Source organism: Trachemys scripta, chromosome 1 (assembly GCF_013100865.1).
Source record: "Trachemys scripta elegans isolate TJP31775 chromosome 1, CAS_Tse_1.0, whole genome shotgun sequence".
Lineage (NCBI taxonomy): Eukaryota > Metazoa > Chordata > Testudines > Emydidae > Trachemys > Trachemys scripta.
In genome coordinates, this window is record NC_048298.1 from 78,281,415 (window position 1) to 78,295,132 (window position 13,718).

General features: G+C 36.2%; 1 protein-coding gene across 2 annotated transcripts; it reads right to left on the reverse strand.

Annotated features, from left to right (window-relative positions):
* Nucleotides 1-3,374: 3,374 nt before the first annotated feature.
* Nucleotides 3,375-11,984, reverse strand: KERA (keratocan). 2 transcript variants are annotated; one of them, XM_034756359.1, is made up of 3 exons: nucleotides 11,900-11,984; nucleotides 9,453-10,345; nucleotides 3,375-4,065 (listed from the first exon to the last, which is right to left on the reverse strand). In XM_034756359.1, exons 2-3 carry the CDS (start codon nucleotides 10,336-10,338, stop codon nucleotides 3,896-3,898), a joined length of 1,056 nt encoding a protein of 351 aa, XP_034612250.1. In that variant the 5' UTR covers nucleotides 10,339-10,345; nucleotides 11,900-11,984; the 3' UTR covers nucleotides 3,375-3,895. The 2 variants fall into 2 exon arrangements, with proteins under 2 accessions (XP_034612250.1, XP_034612338.1); XM_034756447.1 differs by lacking the exon at nucleotides 11,900-11,984 and adding an exon at nucleotides 11,691-11,891.
* Nucleotides 11,985-13,718: the final 1,734 nt, after the last annotated feature.

Consider the following 13,718-nt stretch of genomic DNA (forward strand, 5'->3'; position numbering starts at 1 on the left):
ACTACATTTTTTTTCTGGACCACAACATGTCTGTGAGGGGATTGTGAATAGTCTGTTAGCTTTTCGGGGACTTTTTCAGCTTGGAAAAGAGATGACTAAACGGGGAGGGGGACTATGATAGAGGTCTATAAAATCATGACTGGTGTGAAGAAAGTAAATAAGGAAGTGTTGTTTACTCCTTCTCATAACACAAGATGTAGGGGTCACCACATTAAATTAATAGGCAGCAGGTTTAAAACAAACAAAAGGAAGTATTTTTTTCACACAATGCACCGTCAACCGGTGGAACTCCTTGCCAGAGGATGTTATGAAGGCCAAGACTATAACAGGGATAACTAGATAAGTTCATGGAGGATAGGCCTATCAATGGCTATTAGACAGGATGGGCAGGAATGGTGTCCTTAGCCTCTGTTTGCCAGAAGCTGGGAATGGGTAACAGGGGATGGATCACTTGATGATTACCTCTTCTGTTCATTCCCTCTGGGGCACCTGGCATTGGCCACTGTCAGAAGACAGGATACTGGGCTACATGGACCTTTGGTCGGACCCAGTATGGCCGTTCTTATGTTCTTCTATGTTCTTTAAGAAGAATCACTGGCAACCTTTTAACTTTTGTAATGATTTTGGACTGTTTTAGAGGCCATCTTTGCAATAAAAAAGGCTAAAATCTTACTTTTATTTTTTAAATTAAAAATTTGATTCTCCTCTATATTGGACAAACTGAGTGAATGGTGTGTGCTTTGAGAGCCTGCAAAGGTCAGTATTATATACAGTCTCCTTCTCAGAAATTATCTCATCCATGATTTCAGATATTTTAAGCCTGAATGTAGTTCTATAACTTTGAAAGCAGATGGAGTTTGGTCTGCTACCTACAAGGTGGGAGAAAATTCCTTGCTTTCACTGATTTATTCAGAACAACAATAGTATTGTAAATAGAGATGGGAGAACAGGATTGTGTACAATAGGGCACCCCGAAGTTAGAACTGAACCAGTCTCTGAGATTTAAATGCTGTAACAAAACTATTTTCCATTATATGCCTCTGCTTTTCCTGGTTCTAGCCAGGGTTGGAATCAGAATGGAGCAAAATATCTGTTTCAAGCATCCCAGTTCTTCATTCAGCTGCTGTGCCTGCTATGCTCCTTTGGCATAATGGTTCTCTCAGTTGTCTGTGCGGGAGACAAAATATTCTCAATGGAAGACAGATTGCATGCTTCGGAGATGCAGAACACAGAAAGGGCAGCAACAATAACTCCTCGGTGCCCAGGAAGGAAATGTGCACCATGGAACCTTCCTCATGGATATCCCATGGTCCTTCTGCCTTTATAGAATGGAAGGGGACAAGGCCAAGAATGGCCAGTATCCACAGGATCAGCCAATGAAGGTTATGCAATAAATGCTGACTCCAGAAGCATTATTTTATGTAGTCACCCCCACCCTCCAACACACATACACACACACAATTAAACCTCCTTAGTTGGGGCTTTTGAAAAGTCATTGATGACAACCACATCAAGTGGAAAACAAGTGATAAGACTAATGCCATTTAAAACTTTACAATGCTGTTATAAATACAATCATGCTCCCTCACAATCTAGGGTCCCTATCTATTTATTGTTCTTTGTCATATACTAGATAGTCCCTGCCTCTGAAAAGCAACAATCTTTTTGTTATGTGCCTACCACAGTGGGGTCTCAGTCCTTGACTGAGCTTCTAGATACTACTGAAATACAAATATTTACCACTACTGATAGGGTGTATGGGTGCACACTATATTTATTTATATAGATATATATAATTTGTCTTCTAAAGCAATTAAGAATTATTTTCCAAATAAAGCCACATAATCAGATCTTAATTTAATTAGTAGAAATATAATTGCTTTTATAAAAAAATAAATTACTGTACACTACCATTAGTAAAGTTAAGAACATAATTAAACATGTATATGTATTATACAGCTACATTTTTTAAGCCTCCGTGTTTGTTTTTCTCCCTATTTGTGAACACCTAAATCTAGACAATATTTAGTTATAAAGGCAGGATAGTATCCAACCAACACATGGAATTAACCATGAAAGCAAAATCTTTTGCAGTAGGGTTTATGAAAGAGATAATTGCATTATGGTGAAGTTTTAAGTTAAAAACTAATTTCTGCTATATGCAGTGTTCATTTGGCAAGCTTTGGTGAATTCAGACATTGACCAAGGTTTCAATTCCAACATGCTGGTTGAAAAATTATACATTTTAGGCAAAATTGCAACTAGAAAAGTCAATATGGTATCTAATTACATCAACATACCATCAGTATTATTACCAGCACGTTAGAGCAGAATAAAAACTTTACAGGCCTGATTTTTGGAAATATTGAGAACCTGCAACTTAGAGTTTCACATTCTCAGCCCTTCTTAAAATAGTTAAGAAAATGTTTCATTTTGAAGGGGAAAATTAGAATTTACGTACATCATGCATAGTCCTTATATGCTTGTCACTGAGGTCAGTCTTAAAATATCAGAATTAGATGCAGCCCATCAAACATCAACTATTTGCTTCTACTTACAGATAAAAAGAGACTAAAACAATGTGATTGGTGGGTAATAATTTATACTAAATATCAGAAATAGCTAAAATCTTCATATTTCCCCCCAGTGAGCAGTTCACTCTAATATTCAGGTTGTGTACTGAAACCCTGACTATTGACATAACTTACTATAAAAAAAGGAAAGAAAGACTTTGTAGAAAGCTATCCCAATGGTACTGCCACTATTAATGGATTTTGTATGTTTAAGTACCTGGACTTCTCTAAAATCCAGTCTCTTTGCATGAGTCAATAGCTTACTAAATATTACACTGAGCTGATTACATTTGCCTTAAAAATGACATTTCTTCCAATTAAAATGTTTGGATATTTTGACACATCCTTGTCATGTATCTGCAGGACACATTTTGGGGGTTTTGTGTGTTATCATATTTTTTCAAACATGAACTATTTCCCCACAACATTCCTGTGAAGTCGGTAAGCAGTATTATCCCCATTTTACCTATATGGAAACTGAAACACATTAGTTAAGTGACTTACTCAAGGCCACAGAAGGAAACAGAATTAGAACATTGGGGATGGAATCCTAGCTCTACTGAAGTCAATGGAAAAAGGTTTCCATTGACCTCAATGGAGTCAGGATTTCAGCCTGGATTTCCTTATCCATGGTTTTGAGTTTAGAACACTTCACATCTCATGTATTTGTATGCCAGTTCTATATATGCATAGTTCAATGTATGTGGTACCCCTAGAAGTGCTATGGTATCCAGAGTCTAATAAATGTCGTGCCTATGCAGCTAGGGAAGTATCGCTAGAAGACTTCAATCTGTAAAGAAAAACAAACAAACAAGAATCGGTGTAATTTATTGATACAATGAAAGGCTGTTCACTGTCACAGCAGTGCCTATTTTAAGGAAGGAGAGTGTAAGGTATGAAAATTAATAGCAGTATAGTACTTGATTATTTTATAATACATATCAGGCCAAGTGTACCTGAATTCATAAATCTGTGCATTATAATAGAATTCCTTAGTGGAACTCGCACTTAATGTAGAATTTAACAAGATAGGTGAAGAGTAGACGAACTTGCGCTGGGACTGTAGGAACATTAAAAATACATAATTTGCAGTATATTTGCATAAGGAATTTAAAAAAAAACCCACCAGATTGCATACAAATCTGGGAACCTCTTTTCTGAAGGAAGAGAAATATTTGCAAATATAAAATGATAGTAGCAAGTAGGAATTTAGAGTAAAAAGAGAAAAAAAATATTGATTGACTTATGAATTAGAACAAGTTTCATGCCAGCAAAACTTGCTCCTTAAACTCTGAAAATGAAAATGCGATAGTGAGATATCTTCAAATAACAACAGCCTGAAGAAGCCGGAAACATATCATGATGTCCAATGGAATAGGAGGCTGAATTTCATTTCCATCCAGGCGGAGGTAGCGGAGACGTGGCATATTACCATAGGATCTGTGATCTTCTATGGCAATAGAGGTGGGACACATTAGAGTGCCATTGACACCTATAAATACAAATAAACTATGTCATTTAATTTGTATGAAAAAGGTGCAAGGGGATTAACTTTTTAAGGTGCATTTAAACAATATTTATACAGTGTTTGGCTGTTCTTTTCAATACTGTAAAATATTGAATTAGTCATAATTTCAGTTCAAAAAGAGTAAGTGTGCTAAGATAGTATAATCAAATTCATTCTGTAAATGACTTGTCATGATTATGATCAATTTACCTTCTAGAGAGGTACCAGAATGTCTGACTATATTTTGGACAGCTGGAAGAGTAAGGCATTTAACTGCTAAAGTGACATTTTCAAAAATACTCAGTTTTGGCCTAACTCTACTCGCATAGGACTTCAATGAGCGCAGAGTTAGGTCAATCCTGAGCACCGCTGAAAATCCCACTTTGAGTGTCTGCGCATTAGCGGCAGTAAAAAAAAAAAATATATATATATATATATATATATAGTCCAATTCATGATATTTGACATTCAAAGGCTAAGAATATTGATCAGAGGAACTCCTCTTACAAGTGTCCTTTCTAGAGTGTTAATATACAAGCTCCCCAGTTCTCCTATCCTGCTGAACAATGGCTTCATCAAATTTCACATCACTGATGGACTGGGGTGCTACCATTCCTATTTTACAGGTAATAACTGCAGTTATATATAAGCAATAGATACAGTATCTCATTTTATTTCAGATAAAGATTTGAAATTGTGGCTCAAATCATGTTATTTTCATTAAAATTAGGGGTGTTACCTTCTTTAAATCTGCCCTGCTAAATTCTATCTGCAGTTTCAGTTGTGTAAAGTATTCTATATGTCTTGTCTTGAACTGTTCTGTAGTGATTTTCAACAGGTACCCTGCTTCAGCCTATAAGTGGCTTCAGATTAATGATGGCTGAAGTGATTTTTTTTATATGTACCAAGGGTGCCAAACTCATTGGGCCAAATTGTGCCATTTAGTTACTAACCTGAGTACCTGAGGCTGCAGCTGGCTATCGTACACCCCTCAAAAAGAGCTTGAGGAGGTCTCCTCTAGCAGGGAAACAGGCAATGTTTTTCTGTTTAAATCTTTTAAAAATATTTCTGATTTTTGGCAACAAAAAAAACTGAAATTTTTGATTTGAGGCATTTTCTGATTTTTGATAGCCTCAAAATTGTCAATGAATTTTTTTTAATGAAAATAAGTTTTGATGAAAACAACTTTGGTTTCTGTCAGTATTTTTAAAGGGGAAAATATGATTCCTGAAAAACTGTATCCAAAATGTCATCTGTAACATCAGCTCATGTTCGGACTTTATCTTCACAACACAAAGGTGCAGAAACCTTTATTATATACCCCACCACTGGCCTACCTCAGAGGAATGTTGTGAAGTTTGTTTAATGCTTGTAACGCTCTCAGTATTCATGGAAGAAAAGTGCTACAGATGTGAAATATCTATCTATTTATTTATTTATAATTGTATTTAGAAGAGTGGGTATCAAAAGCAACCCTTACCTACAAGAATTATATATGATAAGATATACTATTGCTCTATGTATGTCTTGCAATCAATTTACTTCGTTTGTATCATAAAGCTGTTGACTTGCTATAAAGCTCATTTATGTGTCAGGTTAAGAAACTGGAAGCCATAGAGTGATATTTCATTATGAAAGCCTTTACTAAAAGGCATGATGTTGAATGAGCTCTGTATAGGAGAAAATATCTGTCCTTTCAGGCCACATGGGATTCAGCAGGCCAGTGACACACGGCAGTCTACATACAAGACAGAACGGTCACAAAATAAGGAAGAAAAAATGCCCCACCATGCCTTCTATCCAAAGTTTACTTTCTGCATTGGGCTTCAAAGACCATATTAACTACTCAGATCCTAGGACATGGCAACAAAAGAACAGAAAATGCCAGACCACCCACCATGTAAAAAGAAATCTCTGGATGGTTTGAGGGCATCTTTCACACTTCCCCTACTAGGATCTCAAAGTCCCATCTCTAATCAATGTCACCTGCCCCTGGCTGCCAATAAGGTGAAGATGTCTCCCCACTTTCCCTCATGCTGTTGTAGGGACTTCCGTCCTCACTGAGTTTTTGGAGTGGGATAAAAGAGTGAAATCTTTATGCTGATATACCCCTTCCTCTTTCCTGGCAGAGCTCTGGAATAGTTTTTTTCAGCCCAGGAGAAGCAACATCAGTGAGTTTGAAAAGTGATGTCAAACTACTTGACCCCTTTAAAATTCTGTTCTTGCTTAAGAATTCTTAAGGAAAAGCCAGTCCCTGGTGATAGGATTGTCATTTTCCTGATTGTTGTACATGGCCATCTGCCTGTGTGGATGGTAGTCTTGATAAGCTATGTAATGTCTAAACTGGGAATATGGAGCCACTACCCTGGGAGAAGTATTCCCTTGGCATAGGAAATAGCCTCCACTGATGCATAACACTGCGGACCTGCTGAACACTCACAGGCCAACAGCTGCAGAGGATCTTGTTTTTGTTTTTTGTGAGAGAGATTTTCCCTCACCTGTCCAACCACTCTTCCTGGCCATTGTCCTTCTCTGTGTTTCTATCCCTCTACCCCCCTCCTCTCTTGCTCCAACACTGACTTCTCCAATTTAACCCCAAGTCATCCTGTGTTTATGCAGTTCTTAGCAAAATGAGATCAGACCGTGTCTGGGGCATTTGGATGTAACAGTAAAGTATATAAATAATAAGCAAGCAAATTCCATAAAAAGTGATATTGGTGTCTTAGCACCTACAAATCCTATTACTTTTATTGTAAGCCATCTACCTAACAGACTACAATACTGGCACGCATGTGAGGATATTCAATTATCATCTCTCGAGTAAAGAAGAGGAATAATTCTGTACATGAAAAAGCTAACTTACTTTGGAAACTCTTTATGGAGAAACTAGATCCAAGCTTTAGAAATTATTTTTCTTTCAGCACCTCTTTAAACTAATCACTTATCTTCTGTAAGTGGAAAAACTGATCTGCAGCCTGATCTGATGTCAATTCCCATCACTTCTGCCAGACAAAATTACATTCTTTTGTCTTTTGACCTTTGATCCTAAAAGTCTTCTAAGATGTTAGAGGGAGAACGAGTGTCTAGCGTAGTAGAATGTGTTCGTATCACTTACATCTTGAGCAGCAGTAGTAAAAAGTTCACACGTTTGTCTTGTGTATTAAATGCTTTTGATTTTAGTACTGGTTTTCTATTGTAATTAATGTTACTGTTTATAATCTTAAGGGTGAAGTAACATTGGATTAGGATATATTTAACTGGTTTTCTTCCAAACTTCAATAACATGAAGGTTGTGTACAAATTTCAAACTGAATACAAAATTTTTATAACTGAATTAGGAGCCTGTCTCATTAGAAGTAATTGGAATCTAGGTTCCTAAAGCCCAGATCCTCAAAAGTATTTAGGTGCTTAACTCCAGTGAGAGTAAGGCACCTAAATACCTCTGATCTGGGCCCTCAGGGGGTATGTATCTTTTGTAAGTGGGACTTAAGCTCTTAAATTACTTAGGCACTTTTGAAATTTAACATTTTGATCTTTTTTGCTTTTAAATAAAAGATAACATGGTTGCTATTTAAAGACTTCACTGCTACCTATTACACCATGTACATAACTGCTCACATTCCACTTATTTCAATTGTGTCCATTTAAAGTGACAGCAGATAAAGTGTGCACCTGGAGGCCAGCAGTGGAAAAATTAAGATAAATCCCTTTGCGAGCAGTGAATTTGCTCAGTAATGACACATGACATGAGCACTACTTAAATCTCACTCTTTTTGTAGTCCACTTAAATGGCAGCAACCTATGCAAAACTAACACACACATATAAAAGTTTATACATTTGACTTTGTAAGTACAGGCAGTGAAATAGTATTTAATTAATCTGATTGTTAATAATCAGATTAATTTTAAATTAGCTGTGCACCGGTTGCTAAATCCTCTCTTTCCCAGAAATCAAGCTGTTAATTTTAATACACTTGTGAGATATGACATCACATGGTAATAAGGAGTAACTTATTTGCCAGGTTAGAGGATTTCAGTGGTGACAGGAAGGTTAGAAAATGAATTAGATAATATGTCAGACCAAAGTATGAATGAGTCAACATGTGTTGGGTTTTATTTGTCTAGTTTCTTTTGTGCAGAGCTATGAAGTGATCACTTTTTGATTTTGATAGCAGAAATAGTTTACTGGTGTGAAAAAGTTAAGTGATGTTAAGTGAGGTAATTTTAGTTTTGCATGACTTTTTGGTTGGGAACCTTGATGGCATAACTGCTCCTTGGATCCTAAGTATGTCTGAATGGATGCTGGAAGTAGGTTGTTGCAACCAGCACGATAATATGATGATAAACTTAAATTGTCTTAGGAATGAAATGTGATGTTAATTATTTATACAATATGAAAACATTAAATAGATCAAAGCGTTCCAAATCCTAAAATCTTGACTCAGAAAAAATTTCTGTGAAGTCAGTGGAAGTTTTTCATGAGAAAGGACTGAGTCAAGATCTCAGGATTTATCTCACAGAATCCAAAAGATGGAGAAGACATAATCAGATTTATGCTCCTAATATGTCATTATTCACATAGACAACAGTGATCGGGGCCTCCGTTACTAAACAATTGGTGCCTGAAGCTAGACTCCTGATTGCATATTCAGGTATCTGAATAAGGGGGCAGATTTTCAGAAGTGCTGAGCACCCAGCACCTTCATTAATCTTAGTGGGCGCGATTGGATGCTCAGCAACTTTCAAAATCTGGCAACTTGTTTAAGTGCCTAAATATGGATTTAACAGCCTGACTTGAGACACCTATTTTATTTATTTACTTACTCATTTATTTTGAAAATCTTAACCCTTGTATATAAACTTCTGCATTTGATTGCACAAAATGGCTAATTACCGGCTTAACTGGGAAAGTGAGTGCCCAGGTGCACTTTCATGCATTCATGTATATGATTTGCATGCCAAACGTTCTGTGTGTACAAATGCAGATTTTATACGTGCAGTACCGTGTGTGTCCATATTTTTGTTGGCATATCTTAGAGTCTAAGTCTTAGAAATTGGCCCAATGGATCATCTTACTAATTATTCTTGCAAGATTGTTCTTTATAGCATATTCTTGAGTCTTTTTACTTTAAATAAGTATTTTTTCCTTGTTTTCTTGGCATGTTGATTATAATACTGTCAAGACTGATGATATAAAATATAAACCTCTCAGGAAATTAAAGGAATTAACCAGTTCAAAGACTCCTGAATTTAAGAAAATAGCCATTCTTGTGCATAACCAGACAGTGAAGTACGCTTTTTTTTGTGTGTGAAGAGATATTTAATAGGATTGTAATCCTTGGTGTGATCCCACTCTGACAATATACACTTACTTTTGATCCTGTTGTGATCAAGGTGAAGATGCTCAAGATGAGCATTGAAAAGTGGAATTTTAGTGAGTTGGTTGTGGGACAGCTGTAGGTCTAGAATAGATGAAACATTAAACACATTTGGGGGGATGCCATCATCAGATAATTTATTGTAGTTCAGTCTAAGGAAAGTAACTTTGGGTATTGCACTAAAGTAGTTCTCTGGGATCACTTCAATAGAGTTGTTGTCTAAAAACAGCTGCATTGTATTAGCTGGAATGCTTAGTGGCATTTTCTTGAGGGAGTTTTTAGCTATGTTGAGTTGCATGAGATTGTTGAGCCCCTGGAAGGTGTCACTCTGGAGAGCACTATCCAACAGCTTGTTATGATGCAGATCTAGCATCGTAAGGTTTTCCAAATTGCTAAAGACCCCTTCAGGGATCCTGGAGATTTTGTTTCTAGCCAGTCTCAGTTGCTCTAAGCTTGTCGGTAATGGAGCAGGCACCTCTTCCAACTCGTTATCTTCAAGAAACAAGTAAAGCAGATGCTTCAGTTTGCTGAGCACACTTTCTTCAATTCCATTGCTGGTGATTTTATTCTTGTTTAAATTTATCCATTTCAGATGAGTGGCATTCACAAAAGGCTTCTCAGAAATTGTTTCAATCAGATTGTTCTGCAGATAGAGATACCAGATCCTTGCTGGGATTGCAGGTATTTCTTTAAGTCCCTTGTTATCACAGTATAAAGCATTGGGGAAACTGGGAGGACAGAAGCATTCTTGTGGACACTCAAAGGTGAAGCGAGACCAATCCTCTGAATCCATCGCATCATAGACTTGTCTCACATTCCGAGTCCACACAGTATTGGTCAGGAATAATACCAAAAGGCTGGGATAGACTTTTACAGTCATTGTTTGCCTTACAAAGGAAGAAAAGCAATTAGCTATCTCTATGAAAAGAAAGCCTATACCAAAATCATATATTTCAGCCAAATATAAATAATTGTACTCTTTAACAGCACATTAGCTATTATAAACTTTTTTTCTGAAACAATATTTTTTTTCTTTATAAAGGGCCAAATTCTGTCCTTTATGAGATCACTATGTATACTAGGGAAAAATTGGCAGTAATATTAAAGATGTCAAATAGTACAGATTTTCACCTTGGCACAATATATTCCTGATTCAAGTTAGATTTCACATTGGGTGATCATTCCAAGAATCTGGAAATACTACTCTTTTATACTAAATCAATGATTCCTATAAATCTGAAAATAGTTATTTGTAGCATCACATAATGTTTCCTATGTAGAACCACTTAATATAAACTAGAGGTTACACACAGCATCACAGTAAAGACAGCTTCAAATGTCATAGTGTTATTAATTCAATTCTACTGTGAGCCTCCTTGAAAGTAGTCATATGTTCCTACTTCTTTCTCTCCTAAACTATAAAAGGCATCTGGATCAGATTTTCTCATCACACAAAAAAGAAAGATCAAAGAGTATTTTAACAGCTGTTTGACATGTTCCAAAAAAGCCTGAAGAAATCTGTTTGAATAACCCATTCCCCTCCCTCTCCCCTACCCCAAGTTAGTTTTTCTTCTTTAACTCCCCTTTCTGCCCTTCACCTCCTGGTAAGTAACTTAAAGAATAAGTCCAGTATAAGGATTTACCCTGTTTCATGAAATATACAGATTCAGTTGTTTTGTATCCAATTCCATTCTGAGTTTGACGCTTTCCACTATTAGACAATGAAATCACTGATAATTTGTTCCTACAGATACCATTTGGGTAGCATAGTAACAGTGCCTCATTGGACCTGCTGTATTTTCTGATTTTTGACAAGGATTGGTTAGCATTTTTGGAATATAATAACAAAAGATCAACAGCACAAATTTGTGGTGAAATACAAAAAGTTACTTTGGCAAAAATAAAATTTAGATTGAAAGAATATCTCTGATATCACTGATGCAAGAGTAAACTTAAGGGTTCTATTATTTGTGTGTAAAATGTGATCATTTATTGCTATTACTTTTATTATTATTATTATAATTATTTATTATTGCTGGAAGCAGCAAGTGCAATATTCCCACAGATCTGCTAGCCCCAGAAATTGCTGGATATTTGGAAGTATTCCAAAGAGGACAAACAAAAGATTTCTAGGGAATGTTAGAGTTGATTCACACACTGAAATGTTATCCCCCTATTATGTAAATATCTATAGCCTTAAAAATATTTTTACAAGTAATTAAAATAATTTACCTTGTTAGTCAAGTTACTGCAGATATCTGAAGCCTGTTAGAAATCACTTTACAGTGGAAAGCTTTGGCTGCTAGCAATTTGTTGGATCCTGTCCTCCGGACAATTATTAGCATATAAATCCTAAAGTACACACCAACATCCCCTGATACATTATCATTTACACCTTATCTATTCTTTCTAACTTGACAATGCTTCAGAATCTAGCTTACCTCAGCTTTCTTGGCTCTTCTCTTTCTATTGGTCACTGTGGTTAGACTGTAATAGTTTGACTCAGGCTACACGCTGTGTTTTATGAATACAGCCTAATATATACGCATCAGTGCCTACAACTTTTAACCCCTACAATAACTAAGGCACCTCAGCACCTAGCTACAAAAAGACAGGAAATCCTGACTCTAACATAAAGCAGCAACAGTACTAAGGACACTTTCCCTCAGTCTGTGCTCAGATTTTTAAAAATGAGCAGGTTTGATTTAATTGAAACGGGTAATATAAAATGCATCTTTGTTCACAATATTATGTGATACTTTACATATAAAGTTTGGTTACATCATACTTCATTTTCATAATACCTAAATTAGGGCAAAAAGAATTAAAACCAGTGCCATCCGGTCCTACGGAAGTCTTTTATTTGATTCTGATGAAAACCAGATGCACGAACACCATTTAAAGTTATGAATACTTGTTTAGGAGAAACCGATAGTAAAACCACTTGATAAGAACTTTTTAATCAAATATATTTTTAGTTCTATAAGAATTAGACGATGTATTTGACCTTTTCTTTAACAAAGACATTTTACATGCTCTTCTACAGAGATGATGTAGTCTGCTAGACTTGACTTTGTGCCTCCTGCTGTGAGCTCTGTTTCTAATAATTTTTGGACCAATAAAATGTTTTGTTTCTAATTTGTTTTAAACAAGTGTTTTCCATCCCTTATGCTATCCAGAGCACAGATACATGCTTCTCACATTTTCTTCTTTTTAAGTGCAAACTCAAAGTAACAATTTGACTTCAGGAAAATTAGCCACGTTCAAAGGTAATGTAAAGACAAAAATACTTTAAGAGAAAAGCTATTGTGAAATACTGCCAACATAAAATACATACTGCCATCTTTATAGGGCTTTGTTTTATAGAAGTCTCACTGATATAATACCACTTTAGTTTTACTTTTATCTGATTTGGTTCAATAAAACAGAATGTTTTTATAACACTAAATATTTGGTTCTCATAAATAGGGTGAAATAGAAAGAAACCTGTAGTAAAATAGACAAAAAGGTTCATAATTAAATTTTAACCCTTACTTTTTCACATCATCTTGCAAACACAGGACGGTCAACCTGTTTTAGCAAAACGTTAAATATGTGCTTCACTTCAGTGAGACTTATGTGCATCCCTAAAGTTAAGAACATGCTCAAGGCCTTGATTCAGCTAAACATTAAAGTAAATACTTGAATCCTATTTTTTCACTGGGACTTAAGCATATAAATTGTAATGTAATCTGTAATGTAAATCTGTTTTGACTTTGTAGCAAGCTTTTGCATAATGTATGGAAGGATATTGTGTTATAGAGGTCTGTTCACTACTGAACTGAGAACATCTAAATCTCTTTACTATGGAGACATAAACTAGAGAATCCTGGAGGCAAATATCTATTGTGATAGTCACTAAATTGCCAGATGTGGTACATTTTAGAAGAAAATAGAGATTGACAGTTGTATTATGCTTTCCATTGGGGTCTGTCTGAAAGTAACCTTTAACTTGTTAATCATTTGCAGGCTTCTATTATGTATTGTTGCATAATTTTATAACAGCAGTGAGACTCTTAGGGCCTGTACTGGTTCTCACTCGGTGGTTGGTTGGGAAGCGTGGCTTAGTGGTCAGGCTGCATTATGTGACCAGCAGGTGGGGTTGTTGGTAGGGGAGCCTGGGCCCTCCCACTCCACCAGGCTACAATTCAGGGCCCTTTGGGCTACCAGTGGTATGGCAACCAAGGCTGTTTAAGGCTGCCCTCCCTGGACCACTTCCTG

Bases quoted from the DNA above. Each gene is read 5' to 3' on its own strand.
- KERA (XM_034756359.1), bottom strand. From the start codon at position 10,338: ATGACTGTAAAAGTCTATCCCAGCCTTTTGGTATTATTCCTGACCAAT. The intron at 4,066-9,452 runs GTAAGTGTATAT...TTGTATTTATAG, and splicing joins TGATCACAACAGGATCAAAA to GTGTCAATGGCACTCTAATG.